At 45.0% G+C, this 20152-nt stretch overlaps 1 protein-coding gene across 2 annotated transcripts in view; it reads left to right on the forward strand.

Moving 5' to 3' along the window:
* Positions 1-9537: 9537 nt before the first annotated feature.
* The window catches only part of BEND2 (BEN domain containing 2), a 66515-nt gene continuing 55900 nt past the window's right edge, over positions 9538-20152 (forward strand). The window contains exons 1-2 of one of the 2 annotated variants that reach the window (XM_073574156.1): positions 9538-9702; positions 15483-15633. In XM_073574156.1, the coding sequence (XP_073430257.1) occupies positions 15544-15633 (90 nt within the window). In that variant the 5' untranslated portion in view covers positions 9538-9702; positions 15483-15543. The remainder of the gene's footprint in view (positions 9703-15482; positions 15634-20152) is intronic. The other variant, XM_073574163.1, reaches the window with a different exon arrangement.

The following is a 20152-nucleotide window of genomic DNA, read 5'->3' on the forward strand; positions in this document are numbered from 1 at the left end:
CTTGTGCTCAAAATGTTGTCTTTTAGGCTCGTGGAGACGGAAGCTTTCTGCAACCCGATGGCGGCGGCCGTCCCAAGGTACTCTGTCCCCAGCCACCTCTATTTCCCCCGCTGTGCCGTCCCGGCATTACACAAGCACGTGTCCCACAACATTACCCGTGTCCTCAACAAAGTAGTTACTGGGAAAGTACACCTAACCACGGACACGTGGACAAGTGCTTGTGGCCAGGGATGGTACATCTCCCTGACGGTCCACTGGGTTAACATAGTGGAAGTCGGGACCCAGTCAGACCTTGGGATGGAACACATCCTCTCGATGCCAAGGATTGCGGGCCGTACGTCAATCAGGGTTACCTCCCTGTGTACAGCTCCTGCACCTCCTCCTCTTCAGCCTCCATGTCCGAAATGAGCACATCAGTTTCAAGCTGGAAGCACTGCAGCACTGCTAAAGCAAAGCAGCAGCAGGCTGTGCTGAAGCTATTTTGCTTAGGTGACAAACCGCACAATGCTGAAGAGTTGTTGACAGCTCTGAAAGAGCAGGCAGATGTGTGGCTGACATCGCTGAATCTCCAGCCAGGCATGGTTGTGTGTGACAATGGCAGGAACCTGGTGGTGGCTTTGAGGTGAGGCGAACTGACACACGTACCATGACTGGCCCATGTGCTGAACCTCATTGTTCAACGTTTTCTAAAAAGCTATCCGGAGCTGCCAGATCTGCTGGCTAAAGTACGCCACCTGTGTGCATATTTTAGAAAGTCAGCTACAGCTTCAGCCGCCCTTGCCGTGCTCAAGCAGCGATTGCATCTTCCAGCTCACCGACTGGTGATGTCCCCACGCATTGGAACTCTACACTGCATATGTTAGAAAGGATATGTGAGCAAAAGTGGGCAGTTGTTGAATACCAGCATCAACAAGGCCGTCATTTTTCAGGTTTGACTATAAGACCTCAGGAGTGGACGTGGATGTCAGACATATTTAGCATCCTCCAAAACTTTGAGGAGTCCACCAAGATGGTGAGCGGCGATGACGCCATAATTAGCGTCATCATCCCACTCATCTGCATTCTGAAAAGCTCTCTGCTCACAATGAAAGAGGAGGCATTGCATGCGGAGCACAAGGATATAGATCAAGGAACCATACAGGGTGATTACACACAGCCCAGCCTCGTGTCATCACAACGTGGATTGACAATGAGGAAGAGGAGGAGGAAGAACAGGAGCTACTTTCATGCGCTATAGACAGGACTACAACCACAACTGTCATACCGTCTGTTCAGCGTAGATGGCCTGAGGACAGGGAAGAAGAGGAAGAGAAGGAGGACACCTTGGTCAGTCATCCTGTTGGTGAGGACACGGAAGGCTTGCCTGTTACCAGTCTGGCACGCATGGCTGACTTTATGTTGCGCTGCCTTTCCCGTGACCCTCGTATTGTCAAAATACTGGGTATCAGTCATTACTGGCTAGTGACACTTTTAGACTCACGCTACAAGGCTAACTTTCAATCTCTTGTCTCAGAGGCAAACAGGTGTACCAAAAAAGTGCAGTACCATAGGGCCATTGTTGCAGAATTATTAAAAAAAATTCCCATCTCAAAACGTTGGCGGCAGAGATAACAGTTTGTTGACCAACCAAGCAGGAGAGGTGAGACAGACACAAGTCTACTCCAGCAGAGGCAGGGGAACACTGGCAAAGTTCTGGGACAGTTTTCTAAGACCGTCCCATCTCCCATGCACTGAGGTGCGGGGTAATCTCACAAGGAATGCAATCTTCTCTAAGATGCTGAGGGAGTACCTTGCTGACTGTACCAATGTCCTCTGTGAATCCTCTGTGCTTTTAATTATTGGGTATCTAAGCTGGACATGTGGCATGAGCTGGCTTTCTACACCTTGGAGGTCCTGGCCTGCCCTGCTGCTAGCGTTTTGTCCGAGCGGGTTTTTAGTGCTGCTGGTGGCATTATCACAGATAAGCGCATTCGCCTTTCTACAGAAAATGCAGACAGGCTGACTCTTATAAAAATGAACAAGGGATGAATTGGGCCTGACTTCTAGACACCACCAAATAATGACAGCGAAGCATAAACTCCAAAGTAGTGTTTTTTTGGAGGTGTATTAACATGCACCTCTTTACAACCAAACATGGTTATACGCTTCCTGATTTTGGCTATTTGGTGTCCTACTCCTCCTCATCCTCACCGTCCACCACCACTTGAACACCAGGGTGAACGCATTCAGTCATGCTCCGGCCACTCTATGTTTTGGCAAGGGTGTTATGATGCCCATCACTAAAATACAAAAAATACGTACACCCCAAAGGGGAAATGTTTGCCAGCCCATACATTAAGTGTATGGGCATTCCAAGTCTAGGAGACCCGCTCCCAGAAATTGGGCCTATTTTTTAATCAGGCCTTTCTCCAGGTCTCATCATCCACCACCACTAGATCAAAAAAGTTTACGTGTTCCATGCAGCTAAAGCCAGTGTCGATTTATTAACAAGGGTGGGTGGTTACGTTGTGTGTAAAATACTTGTTCTGAAAAAGGTTGAGGTGTACCCCACAGGGGAAATATTTGCCAGCCCATGCAATAAGTGTATGGGCATTCCAAGTCTAGGAAACCCGCTCCTAGAAATTGGGCCTATTTTTTAATCAGGCCTTCCTCCAAGTCTCATCATCCACTGTCACTAGATCAAAAGGATTTACGTGTTCCGTCCAGCTACAGCCAGTGTTGAATTATTGACAAGGGTGGGTGGTTACATTGTGCGTAAAATACTTGTTCTGAAAAAGGTTGAGATGTACCCCACAGGGGAAAATGTTTGTCAGCCCAAAAAACTTTCATTTGACTTGGTAGCAGGGCAGGCCTTGCAGTCAATGCATAAGAAAACAGAATGGGAGCACAAAATTAATAATGTGATGTGGATTTTCCTGTGCCCATCCAGTATGTGGGTTCAAAGGCTTATTGGGGTGCATATGACTTGGTAGCAGGTCAGGCCTTGCAGTCAATGCATAAGAAAACAGAATGGGAGTACAAAATGAATAATGTGAAGTGGATTTTCCTGTGTCCATCCAGTATGTGGCTTGGAAAGCTTATTGGGGTGCATGTAACTTTGGGACAAGCCAGACCTTGCATTCAATGCAACATTTTTTCTGGAAGCCCTCCTGTACCTCTCGTGAAAAGGGGTATTGTGGTGCGTCGTAATTCTTGGCAGTCCATCCACTCACTGCATAGGCAATAACAGTTTAGGAGACCACTGTTTAATAATGGCCCTTTAACCCCTTCACCCCCAAGGGTGGTTTGCACGTTCATGACCGGGCCAATTTTTACAATTCTGACCACTGTACCTTTATGAGGTCATAACTCTGGAACGCTTCCATGGATCCCGGTGATTCTGACACTGTTTTCTCGTGACATATTGTACTTCATGTTAGTGGTAAAATTTCATTCAAATAACTTGCGTTTATTTGTGAGAAAAACGGAAATTTGGCAAAAATTTTGAAAATTTCGCAATTTTCCAACTTTGAATTTTTATGCCCTTAAATCAGAGATATGGCACCCAAAAAACTTGATAACTAACATTTCCCACATGTTTACATCAGCACAATTTTGGAACCAAAATTTTTTTTTGTTAGGAAGTTATAAGGGTTAAAAGTTGACCAGCGATTTCTCATTTTTACAACACCATTTTATTTTTACGGACCACATCACATTTGAAGCCACTTTGAGGGGTCTATATGATAGAAAATACCCAAAAGTGACACCATTCTAAAAACTGCACCCCTTAAGGTGCTCAAAACCACATTCAAGAAGTTTATTAACCCTTTAGGTGCGTCACAGGAATTTTTTTGAATATTTAAAAAAAAATGAACATCTAACTTTTTTTCACAAAAGTTATTGTGCAATTTGTCCTGAGTACGCTGATACCTGATATGTGGGGGGGAAACGACTGTTTCGGCGCATGGCAGAGCTCAGAATGGAAGAAGCGCCGTTTGACTTTTTCAATGCAAAATTGTCTGGAATTCAGATCGGACGCCATGTCACGTTTGGAGAGTCCCTGATGTACCTAAACAGTGGAAACCCCCTACAAGTGACCCCATTTTGGAAACTAGACCCCCCAAGGAACTTATCTAGATATGTGGTGAGAACTTTGAACCCACAAGGGCTTTACAGAAGTTTATAACGTACAGCGGTACAATTAAAAAATCATATTTTTTCCACAAAAATGATCTTTTCACCCCAATTTATATTTTCCCAAGGGAAACAGGACCCTAAAAGTTATTGTGCAATTTGTCCTGAGTACGCTGATACCCCACATGTGGGGGTAAACCACTATTTGGGCGCATGGCAGAGCTCGGAAGGGAAGCAGCGCCATTTGACGTTTTTGGCTGGAATTGAGATCGGACATCATGTCGCGATTGGAAAACCCCTGATGTACCAAAACAGTGGAAACCCCCCACAAATGACACCATTTTGGAAACTAGACCCCCTAAGGAACTTATCTAGATGTGTGGTGAGAACTTTGAACCCCCAAGGGCTTCACAGAAGTTTATAACATAAAGCCGTACAATTAAAAAATCATATTTTTTCCACAAAAATGATCGTTTCACCCTCAATTCATATTTTTCCAAGGGTAACAGGACCCTAAAAGTTATTGTGCAATTTGTCCTGAGAACGCTGATACCCCACATGTGTGGGTAAACTAGACCCCCCAAGGAACTTATCTAGATGTGTGGTGAGCACTTTGAACCCCCCAGTGCTTCACAGAAGTTTATAACGCCCAGGCGTGAAAATAAAAAATTTGTATTTTTTCCACAAACATGATCTTTTAGTCACCATTTTTTTATTTTCCCAAGGGTACCAGGAGAAATTGGACCCCAAAAGTTGTTGTCCAAATTGTCCTGAGTATGCTGATACCCCATATGTGGGAGAAAACTACTGTATGGGCACACGTCGGGGCTCGGAAGGGAAGTAGTGACGTTTTGGAATGCAGACTTTGATGGAATGGTCTGCGGGTGTCATGTTGCCTTTGGAGAGCCCCTAATGTACCTAATCAGTGGAAACCCCGCACAAATGACCCCATTTTGAAAACTAGACCCCCTAAGGAACTTATCTAGATGTGTGGTGAGCACTTTGAACCCCCAAGGGCTTCACAGAAGTTTATAATGCCCGGGCATGAAAATAAAAAAATCGTATTTTTTCCACAAACATGATCAATTAGTCCCCAATTTTTTCATTTTCCCAAGGGTAACAGGAGAAATTGGACCCCAAAAGTTGTTGTCCAATTTGTCATGAGTACGCTGACACCTCATATGTGGGAGAAAACTACTGTATGGACACACGTCGGGGCTCGGAAGGGAAGCAGTGACGTTTTGGAATGCATACTTTGATGGAATGGTCTGCGGGTGTCATGTGCGTTTGGAGAGCCCCTGATGTACCTTAACTATTGAAACTCCCCACAAGTGACCCCATTTTGGACACTAGACCCCCCACGGAACTTATCTAGATGCGTGGTGAGCACTTTGAACCCCCAAGTGCTTCACAGAAGTTTATAACGCTCGGACGTGAAAATAAAAAAATCATTTTTTTCCACAAAAATGATATTTTTGCCCCCAATTTTTTTATTTTCCTAAGGGTAACAGGAGAAATTGGACCCCAAAAATTGTTTTGCAATTTGTCCTGAGTAGGCTGATACCCTACATGTGGGGGTAAAACACTGTTTGGGCGCATGTCAGAGCTTGGAAGGGAAGGAGCACCATTTGACTTTTTCAACTCAGAATTGGCTGGAATTGAAATCAGACGCCATGTTGCATTTGGAGAGCCCCTGATGTGCCCAAACAGTGGAAACCCCCAATTCTAACTCCAACCCGAACCCCAACACACCCCTAACCCTAATCTCAGCCCTAACCCTAGCCCTAACCCTAACCCTAACCGTAATGGAAAAATGGAAATAAATACATTTTTTTTATTTTATTATTTTTCCCTAACTAAGGGGGTGATAACGGGGGGTTTGATTTACTATTTATGGCGGTTTTTATGTTTGGTGGCTGTCGCACGCTAAAAGACGCTTTTTATTGTAAAAATAGTTTTTGCATCACCACATATTGAGAGCTATAATTTTTCCGTATTTTGACCCACCGAGTCATGTGAGGTCTTATTTTTTGCGGGACGAGTTGACGTTTTTATTGGTACCATGTTCGGGCACGTGACATTTTTTGATCGCTTTTTATTCCGATTTTTGGGACGCAGAATGAACAAAAACCAGCGTTTCATGAATTTCTTTTGGGGGGGTGCGTTTACACCGTTCCGCGTGTGGTAAAATTGATAAAGCGGTTTTATTCTTCGGGTCAGTACGGTTACAACAATACCTCATTTAGGTTTTTTTTATGTTTTGTCGGTTTTATGCAATGAAAACTATTTTATATAAAAAATAATTATTTTTGCATCGCTTTATTCTGCGAGCTATAACTTTTTTATTTTTTCGCTGATGATGCTGTGTGGTACCTCGTTTTTTGCGGGACAAGATGACGTTTTCAGCGGTACCATGGATATTTATATGCGTCTTTTTGATTGCGCGTTATTACACTTTTTGTTTGGCGGTATGATAATAAATCATTATTTTTTGCTTCGTTTTTTATTTTTATTTTTTAAGGGGTTAGCTAAAGGGGTTAACTAATGGGACAGTTTTATAGGGCAGGTCGTTACGGACGCGGCGATACCTAATATGTGTACTTTTATTGTTTTGTTTTTTTTATTTTCAAAAAATGGATTTATTTGGGGGAATATTTATTTTTTTTAATTTATTTGGCGATTTTTTTTAAAATTATTTTAACACTTTATTTTTTTTTTTTTACTTTATTAAATAGTCCCAGGTGGGACATCACTGTTCTGTGACAGATCGCTGATCTGTCACATCACAGATCACTGTGACAGATCAAGGCTTCCTCATGCCTGCGCTTTGCAGGCACTGAGGAAGCCAGCTTCCTGCAGGCCCCCGTCGCCATCTTGGATTCGGGGGCCTGCAGGAAAGGAGCCCCCGGCAGCAGCGCTGCACATTGCGCTGCCGTGGGGGGCTCAGGGAAGCACGGAGGGAGCCCCCTCCCTGCCGATACTTCCCTTTAACCCCCGGTACACCGCGATCATGTTTGATCGCGGTGTGCAAGGGGTTAACGTGTCGGGGGCAGTCCGTGACCTCCCCTGACACATTGTGCCGGGTGTCAGCTGTGATAATCAGCTGACACCCGGCTGCGATCAGCGGCGCTCACCACGTGGGCGCCGCTGATCGCGGTAGACGTACTATCCCATCCATGGGCATAGGGGCCCGGGTCCCATTGACGGGATAGTACGTCTGATGTCAGGAAGGGGTTAAGAAGATTAATGCCGCCTGATGCCCTGGTAAAAATAGGCTCTGTGACTTTGAGTCCCTCCTTCATAAATGAAACAAGATGTGTCTGCTTATGTGTCACACACCACATGGCCAGCTAGGGTTGTTAAATGTTACAATGATATTTCCAAGTAAATGCATTTGTATTGGTTGAAAGCAATGATAAAATTGAAAAATGCTTCAAAAACGCTGCGTCTGAACATAGTCCAAGTGGGGGAGGAACATTTTGTTCTGAGGTTAATTATTTTACCTTATATACAAGTCATTAACCTGGAAAGGATGTAGCTTAACATATTTCCCAGCAAAATCCGTTTTGGTTTTATTTTGGTATGTTTTTGGGTACACCGGTAAAAATGGCTTGAAACTCTGAAAACTTTGTTTAAAGCTGTGAACTAGTCAGGAATGCTTCCAGGGGCGATCCCCATGATGTCCCCGTGTCATTTGAGCAGTGTTTCCATCATTTTCAGACCTTTTCAGACCTTAAAAGGACCCCCGGGGGGGGATTGCGGTAAAAATGCTCGGGTCTCCCATAGACTTACATTGGGCTCATTGTTCTGTCCGAGTACCCGAGTATTCTAATTTGCTCGACTCAAGCAGCGAGCATTTTAGTACTCGCCCATCACTAGTCTCCATGTCTTCTTTGTGCGTACAACACAGAAGTTTTTTACCGACTACAGACCAAGGAGTGCCACCCTCCATCCTCTCATCTGCACATTAGGACAATGACTCAAAACATCTCTGTAAAGACTATGTGGCCCAGAAGGAGATGATGGAGTGCGGCATCAGATGACATGGTCTTCATAATTACCTGGCCTCAACCCAATTGAGGTGGTTTGGGATGAGTTAGACCACAAAGTGAAGGCAAATCAGAGAAGTGCTCAGCACCTATGGGAAGTCATTTACGACTGTTTGAGAGCCATTCCAGGTGGCTACCTGATGAAGCTGCTTGAGAGAATGCCAAGTAACGGCGTAACAATCGGGGTCACAAAGATTGCAACCGGATACGTGCGGTGAGGGACCCCCCGATGGCAGTACAAACTTCAACTGGATATGCTTCCACCAAATTTTGCGTCGGGGTCCATCTGACAGTAGTTACGCCACTGCTCCCAATTGTGTAAAGCTGTCACCAGAGTAGAGGGTACTTTAAAGGGAATCTGTCACCCCATTTTTCAGGTATTAGCTGCTGGCACCGCCATCAGGGGCTTATCTACAGCATTCTGTAATGCTGTAGATAAGCCCCTGATGTAACCTGAAAGATAAGAAAAACGAGGGAAGTCCAGGTCCAGTTGTGGTCCGATGGGTGTCGCGGTACGGTCCAGCGCCTCCCATCTTCTAACGGTGACATCCTCTTCTTTGCTGCCTGTCGTGGCTCCTGCGCAGGCGCACTGCTCTGCCCTGTTGAGGGCAGAGCAGAGTACTGCAGTGAGTAGGCGCCGGGAGAGGTCAGAGAGGTCTGGCGCATGCGCACTGCAGTTTTCTGCTCTGCCCTCAACAGGGCAGAGCAGTGCACCTGCACCTGAGCCACGACAGGAAGGAAAGAAGAGGACGTCACCGTTAGAAGATGGGAGGGGCCGGACCGCACCGCAACACCCATCGGACCAAGACTGAACCACCATCCGGTGAGTATAATAACTCATAAACTATATAACTCATTTTTCTTATCTTTCAGGTTACATCGGGGGCTTATCTACAGCATTACAGAATTCTGTAGATAAGCCCCTGATGGCGTTGGCCGCAGGTGATACTAGAAAAATGGGGCGACAGATTCCCTTTAAGGAATCTAAGGTAGAGCACATATTCTGGCATATTTCCATGTGTTACTTTGTGGCTTTCCTGCCTTCAGTCTGAATCAACTATCTGCACATTCCACTGAGAAGAAAGAAAAACCATTGTACTGTACTGTACTGTACAGGGAGGACTACAAGTCACAGCCATTGCTCCTAGATATATTGCACTACAGTCTGCTCCTATTCCCTGGCTAGGCTCTGCAGGAAGCCTGTGCTGTACTGCTCCTTATTCAGGTCCCAATGATTTAGTGCTCAGCCTTTCCCCACACGCAGTGCGCTCTCTGCTAAACCCAGCTGTGCACTGGCCACACACTATCCTGCTGCAACTGTACAGGCTGTGGTCGGACGCCCCCTCCTCACGTGACTGATCACATGACCATGACATCATCAAAGGTCCTTTACCAGGCTAGAGTAGTCTAATATCTGCCGTCGCTTGCTGGAGCCCGGATACGTGACCGCACGCCGCCGCCGCCGCCGCCGCCGCCGCTTGGCCTCTGTCCTCCGGTCCGGTATTGTGTCCTCCCTCTGTGGTTGATGCTGGATGTGGTGAGGAGCGGTCCTCCCTCCCCCGCCCTGCTCTCCCGTATACTGTGTGTGTGTGTGTGCCGTGCGGGCAGTGTACTCAATGATCCCCTGGAGAGCGGGGATGTAGCGTCTATGGGCACATAGCTAGGGTCTCCCAAACTAGAAGAGTAGTGAGGGGTGGGCTCATACAGTCACATGTACACAGGAGGGGGGGTGTGATTATATGTATAAACAAGGTCACATATATAGGACTGTACACACAAACACTGATCGCTTCTATGGATATATTATAATGTACGCCCACATGTTACCACCATACATGTACACACATTATATACAGTGGGGAAATAAGTATTTGATACACTGCCGATTTTGCAAGTTTTCCCACCCTGATAGAATGGAGAGGTCTGTAATTTTTATTGTAGGTACACTTCAACTGTGAGAGACAGAATCTAAAAATAAAAAACAGAACATCGCACTGTATGATTTTTACATTGATCACCTACCAAGCACCCAGAATTCTGGCTCTCACAGAGCTTAGTTTTTCTTTAACCTCTTTACCCCCAAGGGTGGTTTGCACGTTCATGACCAGGCCAATTTTTCCAATTCTGACCACTGTCCCTTTATGAGTTAATAACTCTGAAACGCTTCCATGGATCCTGGTGATTCTGACATTGTTTTCTCATGACATATTGTACTTCATGTTAGTGGTAAAATTTCTTTGATATGACTTGCATTTATTTATGGAAAAAATGGAAATTTGGCAAATTTCACAATTTTCCAACTTTGAATTTTCATGCCCTTAAATCACAGAGATACATCACACAAAATAGTTAATAAGTAACATTTCCCACATGTCTACTTTACATCAGCACAATTTTGGAACCAAAAAAACTTTTTTTGTTGCTACGTTATAAGGGTTAAATTTGACCAGCAATTTTTCATTTTGCCAACAAAATTTACAAAACCATTTTTTTTAGGAACCACATCACATTTGAAGTCTCTTTGAGGGGTCTATATGACAGAAAATACCCAAAAGTGACACCATTCTAAAAACTTCACCCCTCAAGGTGCTCAAAACCACATTCAAGAAGTTTATTAACCCTTTAGGTGCTTCACATGGATTTTTTTTTTTAATTAACATCTATCTTTTTTTCACAAAAAAAAAATTTCAGATCCAAATTTTTTTTTATTTTGACAAGGGTGACAGGAAAAAATGGATCCCAAAATTTGTTTTGTAATTCCTCCTATGCAGGCCAATACCCCCCCATATGAGGGAGAAGACCACTATTTGATCGCACGGCAGAGCTCAGAAGGGAAGGAGAGCCATTTGACTTTTTAAATTCAAAATTTGCTGGAACAATTGGCGGATGCCATGTCGCATTTGGAGAGCTCCTGATGTGCCTAAACAATGAAAATACCCCACAAGTGACCCCATTTTGGAAACTAGACCCCTCAGGGAACTGATCTAGATGTGTGGTGAGCACATTGAACCCTCAGGTGCTTAACAGAAGTTTATAAGGTTGAGCCGTAAAAAAAATAAATCAAATTTTCCGCACAAATATGTTTTCAGCACAAAATATTGCATTTTCATAAGGGGAACAAGAGAATTTGTTCCATACAATTTGTAGTGCAATTTATCCTGAGTACACCCATACCCAAAATTAAGGAGAAAACTACTGTTTGGGCGCACGGCAGGGTTCAGAAAGGAAGGAGCTTTTTGAATGTAAAATTTCCTCGAATCATTATCGGGAGTCATGTCCCATTTGGAGAGCCCCTAATGTGCCTAAACAGTGGAAACCCCCAACAATTGACCCCATTTTAGAAACTAGACTCCTCAGGGAATGTATTTAGATGTGTGGTGAGCACCTTGAACCCCCAGGTGCATCACAGAAGTTTATAACGTTGAGTTGTGAAAATAATAAAATCCCATTTTACTCACAAAAATGATATTTTAGCCTCAAATTTTTCATTTTCATAAGGGTAACAGGAGAAATTGCACCATTCAATATGTAGTGTAATTTCTCTTGAGTACGCCGATACCTAATATGAGGGGGAATACTACTTTTGAGGCACAGTGCAAGGCTCAGAAGGGAAGAGGTGCCATATTGGAGTTAAGATTTTTCTGGAATGGCTTGAGGGTGCCATGTCACATTGGCCCTGAGGTGCTAGAACAGCAGAAACCCCCTTAAACTCCTCATTTTACAAACTACACTCCCAATGAATTCATCTATGGGTGCCTTGATCATATTGACACCACATGTGCCTCATAGTTTTTTTACCATTGAGCCGTGAAGAAGGAATAAATTACATTTTTACTACTAAAATGTTGTTTTATCATTTTTCTAAGGACTAATAGGATTTTTTTTTTTTTACAACAAACTGAGGTCCATTTTTTCCTAAGTGCGCCAATACCCTAAATGTAATTGGGAAATATTTTTCACGCACAGTGCAAAACTCAGACGGCAAGGAGCACCAGATTTTACTGTTATGGCTTGCAGTTGCCATGACCCACTGGGAGAGCCCATGACTTCCAGAACAGCAGAGCTCCTCATAAGTGAACCCATTTTGCAAACTACACCTCTCATTGAATTCAACTAGGGGTGCAGTGTTCATATTGATACCATGGGTGTGTCACAGAATTTTATACCATTGGGCAGTGAAGAAAAAATAACTACATGAGTCCAAACCCAAGAATACCATCCCAACCGTGAAGCATGGTGGGAGAAGCATACTTTGGGGGGGCTGATCTTCTGCAAAGGAGACAAGACAACCAGTGGCCTAACTAGTCTCCAGAACTGAACCCAGTAGAAAATCTTTGGAGGGAGCTAAAATGTTGCCCAGTGAAACCTAAAAGATCTGGAGAAGATCTGTATGAAGGAGTTGGCCAAAATCCCTGCTGCAGTGTGTGCAAACTTGGTCAAGAACTACAGGAAACATCTGACCTCTGTAATTGCAAACAAAGGTTTCTGTACCAAATAATGAGTTCTGTTTTTCCATTGTACTAAATACTTATTTAATGCAATAAAGGTCAAGTTAATAATGTAAAAATCATCCAATGTGATTTTGTGGATTGTTTTAAAAATATTTTGTCTCACACTTGAAGCATACCTATGATAAAACATTATAGACCTCTCCATTCTTTGTAGCTGGGAAAACTTGCAAAATCGGCAGTGTACCAAATACCCATCTACAAACACACTATATACAGTGCTGTGAAAGTGTTTGCCCCTTCCTGATTTCCTATTCTTTTACATGTTTGTCACACTTAGATGTTACTGATCACCAAACATATTTAAATATTAAACAAAGATAACACAAGTAAACCCCAAGTACAGTTTTTAAATGAAGGTCTTTATTATTAAGGGTAAAAGAAATCCAAACCTACAGGGCCCTGTGTGAAAAAGTGATTGCCCCCTAAACCTAGTAGCTGGTTGGGCCAGCCTTAGCAGCATCAACTGCAATCAGCGTTTGTGATAATGGGCAATTACCATTTACACTCGTGTATAAGCTGAGGTTTTCAGCACATTTTTTTGTGCTGAAAACGCCCCCTCGGCTTATACATGAGTAACAGTGACAGAAGAATGCGGGGGAGGGGGAGCAGCAGGCCACAGGAAGCAGGAATGGTGGCGGCTAAAGAGAAATGAATAATCACTACACTGGCAATGAATATTCATTTCTCTTATAGCGTGCACAATTACAGCCGCTGGCTTCCAGCAGCTGCCAGGCTAGCACGGGTGCTTGCTCATTATGGTAATGAATATTCACGTCTCTCTACTCCCATAGGCATGGAGAGAGGTGAATATTCATTCCCATAATGAGCGGGGACACCTGATTGCCCAGCAACAGAAGCTGCTGGCATCGGAACGAGATGCTGCAAGGGCGCGCAGGGAAGTAGGATTTTTTTTTATTGCTTTTCTCATGGGGACCATGCATACAAGGATGGGGATAAGGAGCCATGCTGACCAGGATGGGGATAAGGAGCCATGCTGACCAGGATGGGGATAAGGAGCCATGCTGACCAGGATGGGGATAAGGAGCCATGCTGACCAGGATGGGGATAAGGAGCCATGCTGACCAGGATGGGGATAAGGAGCCATGCTGACCAGGATGGGGATAAGGAGCCATGCTGACCAGGATGGGGATAAGGAGCCATGCTGACCAGGATGGGGATAAGGAGCCACGCTGACCAGGATGGGGATAAGGAGCCACGCTGACCAGGATGGGGATAAGGAGCCACGCTGACCAGGATGGGGATAAGGAGCCACGCTGACCAGGATGGGGATAAGGAGCCACGCTGACCAGGATGGGGATAAGGAGCCACGCTGACCAGGATGGGGATAAGGAGCCACGCTGACCAGGATGGGGATAAGGAGCCACGCTGACCAGGATGGGGTTAAGGAGCCACGCAGACCAGGATGGGGATAAGGAGCCATGGAGACCAGGGTGGGGATAAGGAGCCATGGAGACCAGGGTGGGGATAATGAGCCATGCATACAAGGATAGGGATGAGGAACCATGCAGAAAAGGATGGGGATAAGGAGCCATGCAGACCAGGATGGTGATAAGGAGCCATGCAGACTAGGATGGTGATAAGGAGCCATGCAGACCAGGATGGGGATGAGGAGCCATGCAGACCAGGATGGGGATATGGAGCCATGCAGACAAGGATGGCGATAAGGAGCCATGCAGACCAGGATGGGGATAAAGAGCCATGCAGACCAGGATGGGGATATGGAGCCATGCAGACAGGAATGGGGTTAAGGAGCCATACAGACAGGAATGGGGATAAGGAGCCATACAGACAGGAATGGGGATAAGGAGCCATACAGACAGGAATGGGGATAAGGAGCCATACAGACAGGAATGGGGATAAGGAGCCATACAGACAGGAATGGGGATAAGGAGCCTTACAGACAGGAATGGGGATAAGGAGCCATGCAGACAAGGATAGGAATGAGGGGACAATGCATTCCCGGCTTATACTCGAGTCAATACATTTTCCCAGTTTTTTGTGGCAAAATTAGGTGTCTCGGCTTATACTCGGATCAGCTTATACGCAAGTATATACGGTAGTCTTTTACAACACTCTGGAGGAATTTTGGCCAACTCATGCCTGCAGAATTATTGTAATTCAGCCACACTGGAGGGTTTCCAAGCATGAACCGCCATTTTAAGGACATGCCACAGCATGTCAATCGGATTAAGGTTAGGACTTTGACTAGGCCACTCCAAAGTCTTAATTTTGTTTTTCTTAAGCCTTTCAGAGGTGGACTTGCTGGTGTGTTTTGAATCATTGTCCTGCTGCATAACCCAAGTGCGCTTCAGCTTGAGGTCATAGTATAGACTGTTCTTTTTACTTTTTGCAAAATGTGCCATTTTGAAGAATACTAAACGTATTGTAAGAGCAATGCTGAGTTAAAAAATATTAATTAAAAGTCATAAATATTTTTTATCACCTTATATTTTTCCATTCTGAAAATTTAAAAAATAGCTTGTTTTGTATTTCCACATCTGTAAAAGTCCAATCTTTTAAATTAAAAAAAATTCTTATATGGTAATTGACATAAACTAGAAAAATGGAGGCCAGAAATGCCATTTTTTTGTTACCTTACCACCTAAAAATGAAAATCTTATCCCCAAAAAGTAGCCATAAAAACAAACTAACAAAGATTGTCATAGCTCATTAAATATATACGTAAGATTTAAGTAGTTTCTCTCATTGGTCTGAGACTTTCTGCCTGCTTTCTATTAAATGTACATTATAATGTTATTACATTTTTGTTTTTCTTCCATTTCAGAGGATGACAGTCTGCTGTCACTGACTAGATCTGGAGTGACACGTATCCGCCACACTTTGCCATGCAGACAAACGTCAATACTACTGAGGAGCTGGAATTTCGCGTTCCACGCAAACGCCAGAAAATCAGCAACTTGAGTTCAGGCACTACAGTATGTATATTTCAAAGAGTTCTTTACTCCAGGCTGTGATTAATAATAAACTCTCCTCAACATTGCAGTTGTAACACCAGGGAAGAAAAGTGATGGAATTGTGTAAATCACAAGAACTTTAGACATGTTTATGATTTATAAATGCGAAAAAAAAATGGAAATATTTTCAAACATATCTCTCTTTTTTTTCAGTATTGGGGATATACATGTGTAGAAATTCACACACTTAGGCCTCTTTCACACATCAGGTTTTCGGCGTCAGGTGCGATCCGGCGCTTTTGACTAAAACCGGATCCGGCGAAATGCAATGCCGGATCCGGTTTCCCCCCCATTGACTTGCATTAGAGCCGGATCGAGCCGGATGGCCATGCGTTTCATCCGATTTTCGCCGGATCCGGCAATGTGACGCGATCCGGCGTCTGGAAAAAACGGCTACTGTAACGTTTTTTGTCTCCGGCGAAAAAGCCGGACACGCCGGATCCGGCGTGTCCGGCTTTTTCATACAATGAAAGCCTATGAGCGCCGCAATGCGCCTGATCCGGCGACGGCCGGATCCGGTTTCTTTGGTCTGAGCATGCTCAGTAGCTCTGCCCACAAGACATATATAAAAGCAAGACAGTGGGACCCTCAGCCACACCCAACATGCCACCCAAGCCAAGAACCAGGAGCAGGAGAAGGCAGCAGACATCTGCAGCAGCAGCACCATCAGCACCACCCCAAATGGAGCAGCATGCTGAACAACGGGAGGGGAGTCCAGCAGCAGATGAGAGACGGTAATTATCAAATCCCCCATTCCTCCAAACTAGGGCTATGGAATATCAAGATATTCATTGGCCCTTTGTTTCTCTTTATTCAACAGCCGCCCAATAGATGCAGCAGCAGCAGCAGCAATGGCAGCAGCAGAAACACCACCCACAGCCATGGAGTCTGGCCATGAGGAAGACAGCACATCTTCTTCTGGGAGCCCTCCCTCGCATCGTCAGCGTTTGACGGTAAGTTTTTATTTCCAAAATCCATCATCTCTGTAATATATGTGTATTCATTGCCTTTTATTTCAAAACAGGAATCACAAGATGAAGAGGAGCTCCCAGAAGAAGAAGGAAGGGGTGGACAGACACTTGGAGTGGGCTCACAATTGGTAAGTATTTTGCATCAAACGCAGAAACACAACATCACACTACACACAACACATAGAAAACAATGTTCTGCAGACCACACACAGCAAACAAATGCCTACATCCAAAGACATAACATTTTTTGTTTTCTTCTCTAGTCTTCCCAATCTGGTGCTCGGCCAAGAGGTCCTCGCAGTGCCTCCCAGGGTCGTCGGCGACAGCAACGCGGCGGTCACCAGCGTGTAAGTATAAATATTTTTGCTTTGTTTTTTTTGCACTTTTTATTTCATTTCTTTTGTGGAGGCTAATTATGTTATTTTTGTCTTTTTCTTTAACAGCCTTCACAGCGTGCTCCCGACTCTGACGGTGAGGATGGAGGGATTGATGTGGACCGCCTCATCGATCTCGTCAGAGAAAGGGAGCCGCTCTGGAATATGGCTGACCGCCGCCACGCTGACCTGATCGTTACCCGACGACTCTGGGAGGAAATCTGTTCGCTCCTTGTGGACCGCTGGGAGGACCTCGAAGCTCGGGCCCAGATTAAAGAGCGTAAGTATATACAGTACCGGTTGCTTGATTTAAACCAGTGTTTCCCGAACTCCAGTCCTCGTGGTCCCCACGGATCATGTGTTCAGGATTTCTATTTACTTTGGAAATCCTGAAAACATGACCCCTGGGGACCATGAGGACTGGAGTTTGGGAAACACTGATGTTGTATACTAACCACTTTGTCCTTTCTCGTTTCAGGGGAGAGAATTGTGAAGCGGTGGCGGTCTGTGAGGGATCGTTTCAAGAAGGAGTTCAATAAAGAGATGCGGGCCCCGAGTGGATCTGGAGGACGCAGGAGCAAGTACAAGTACGCACGAGCCCTGTCGTTCCTCCGGGAGACAATGCTCACCAGAAGGTAAATATTACACCACATGTGACAAAAAAATGTTTAGATGTAACTTTTTTTTTTCAGCCAGGGCAATACCATGTCACTATTTTAATTGTTTTTTTTTCTCTTTATTCCACAGCACGGTGAGCAGCACTCGGGAGCCTGCACGATTGGACCCTTCTGAGGCGATCCCTGAGGAGACCGGCACCGAGGGACACTTCGACCGCCCCGGTACATCTGCACCTTCCCAGCCTTCCCACACATTCGACCCATCTGTCCCATCCACCAGCACAGGAGCATCGTGGCCGCCTACATTACATGAAGCTGCTGGTGAGGAGATCGCTTTCCCTTTACCCCACCCTTCTGCCCCTGCCACCTCTAGTACACCTGCGGGTACTGGGCGGCAGCGGCAGAGGGGTCAGGAAAAGAGTTATGCGCCAGAGTTCTTGCATCTGAATGCATCTTTCCAGAACTGTCTAAAAGTCTTGTCAGAGCAAATCTCCGCAGGCTTTCAGCAGATCAACTCCAGCATTCTGGAGGTGAAGACACTTCTGCAAACCATGCATTCAGAAGCAAGATCTTCACCAAACCACACCTTTTTCAGGTCTGTTGTGGAGCGCATGGCAACACTATCTCCTACCCAGCAGATGCATGTAATGCATTCGTGCCACGGTGCTCTACAGCAGGTTACCTCCCAACCTCCACCTCCCACCACTGTAGTTCCTCCACCTGCACCCCCTCCAGCCACTTTCCATCCTCCCCCTCCTATTACATCTGCACCCCCTCCAGCCACTTTCCATCCTCCCCCTCCTATTCCATCCTCCCCCTCCTATTACATACCAGCAACTTCCCCAGTACCAGCAACTTCCCCAGTACCAGCAACCTCCCCAGTACCAGACATCTCCCCACTTCCAGCAACCTGCCCCGTACCAAACTCCTTCCCCGTACCAAACTCCTTCCCCATACAACTTTCCATCAACATCATCTGCTCCTACAGTCCCTGCCCAACCCTCCACTCCACCGCCCACCACCTCTTCTGCCTCCCACATGTCCACCCATTCTGTAGCTTTTTCCACACCATCACCTCTAACTGTTCCTTCCCCACCACGATCCCAATCCTCTCTCCACACTCCCAGTGTCGAAGTGTCCCGCAGCCCCTCCAGCAGTATTTCCACCCCAACACTACACAGATTTATGATGTGTTTTGTAATAAAAATGCCCAGTTTTTTTTCAAACCTTTATTAAAAAAGTTTTTTTAATTTTAAAAACAGTTTACAAACAAAAAAATATTTTAAATAAAAGTTAAATTATTGTTTACACTGGTTGTCATTTCTTTCTGCGGCGAAATATGTTTAAAAAAAAGGTTAAATAAAGGGTATTTAAAAGGTAAAAAGGTATTCAAAACCAGGTATATAACTGTGGGTAAATTTTAGCTTTTTGCCACAGTTGTGTTCCTGGTTGTGTTTGAAGCAAAGTATTTCACCTAAAAAGTTGTGTTTATTGTTGGTGATTTCCTAACAATGTACACAACTTTTGTTAAAAGGTGAAATACTTTGCATAAAACACAACCAGGTACACACCTGTGGCCTAAAGCTAAAAATAGAGACCATGACAAGATAGCCAACTTTGGTTGGCAAAGGTATATACTGTTGGTACAGAAGGTACACAAGTTTGGTTAGGGCACAAATCTTTCACACTCTGTCATCCTGCCAGTGTACTCTGCCTTGAGGTGACATAAAGTATAGTGCAAAATTGTCCCTCATTACTGAAACCGTCACAGAACTTCTAGTGGTAATGTCATGGTAATCTTGCAAGGTGGTTTCTTCAGAGGTGTCCTCAATGGAAATGGGTTCCTTGCAGATAACAAAATTGTGGAGTACCACGCACGCTTTGATCACCTCGTCCACAGTTTCTGTCTTGAGGTTGATCGCAGTCAATAGGACCCGCCATTTGGCTGTCAGAATACCAAAGGTACATTCAACCATTCTTCTTGCTCTTGTGAGGCGGTAATTAAAAATGCGTTTTGGTCTTGTCAATGCTCTGCTAGAGTATGGTTTCAAAAGGTGTTCTGACAGCTGGAAGGCTTCATCCCCTACACAGACAAATGGCATAGGTGGACCAGATGTTTGCGGCAGCGGTCTAGGGGGTGGGAACTGGAAGGTGTTTCCATACAGTTTACGCCCCATGGCAGACAGTTTGAAAACTTGAGAGTCATTGGAGCGGCCATAGGCCCCAATATCCACAGCATTAAATTTGTATTCCGTGTCAGCGATGGCCATGAGGACAATTGAAAAATATTTCTTGTAATTGAAATATTCCGATCCCGATCCGGCTGGCTTTACAATGCGGATATGTTTCCCGTCCACAGCGCCCAAGCAGTTGGGAAACTGACATATCTGTTGAAACTTGTCAGCAATTTCAATCCACCTCTCTGTTGTGGGCTCTGGTAAAAACTCTTCAGCTGAGTCCCACAGTGCACGGCATGTGTACTTCACTATTCCTGATATGGTGGAAATCCCGAGTCTGT

This window comes from Dendrobates tinctorius, unplaced genomic scaffold, assembly GCF_039654945.1.
Source record: "Dendrobates tinctorius isolate UK_male_01 unplaced genomic scaffold, ASM3965494v1 ptg000007l, whole genome shotgun sequence".
In the NCBI taxonomy this organism is placed as follows: domain Eukaryota; kingdom Metazoa; phylum Chordata; class Amphibia; order Anura; family Dendrobatidae; genus Dendrobates; species Dendrobates tinctorius.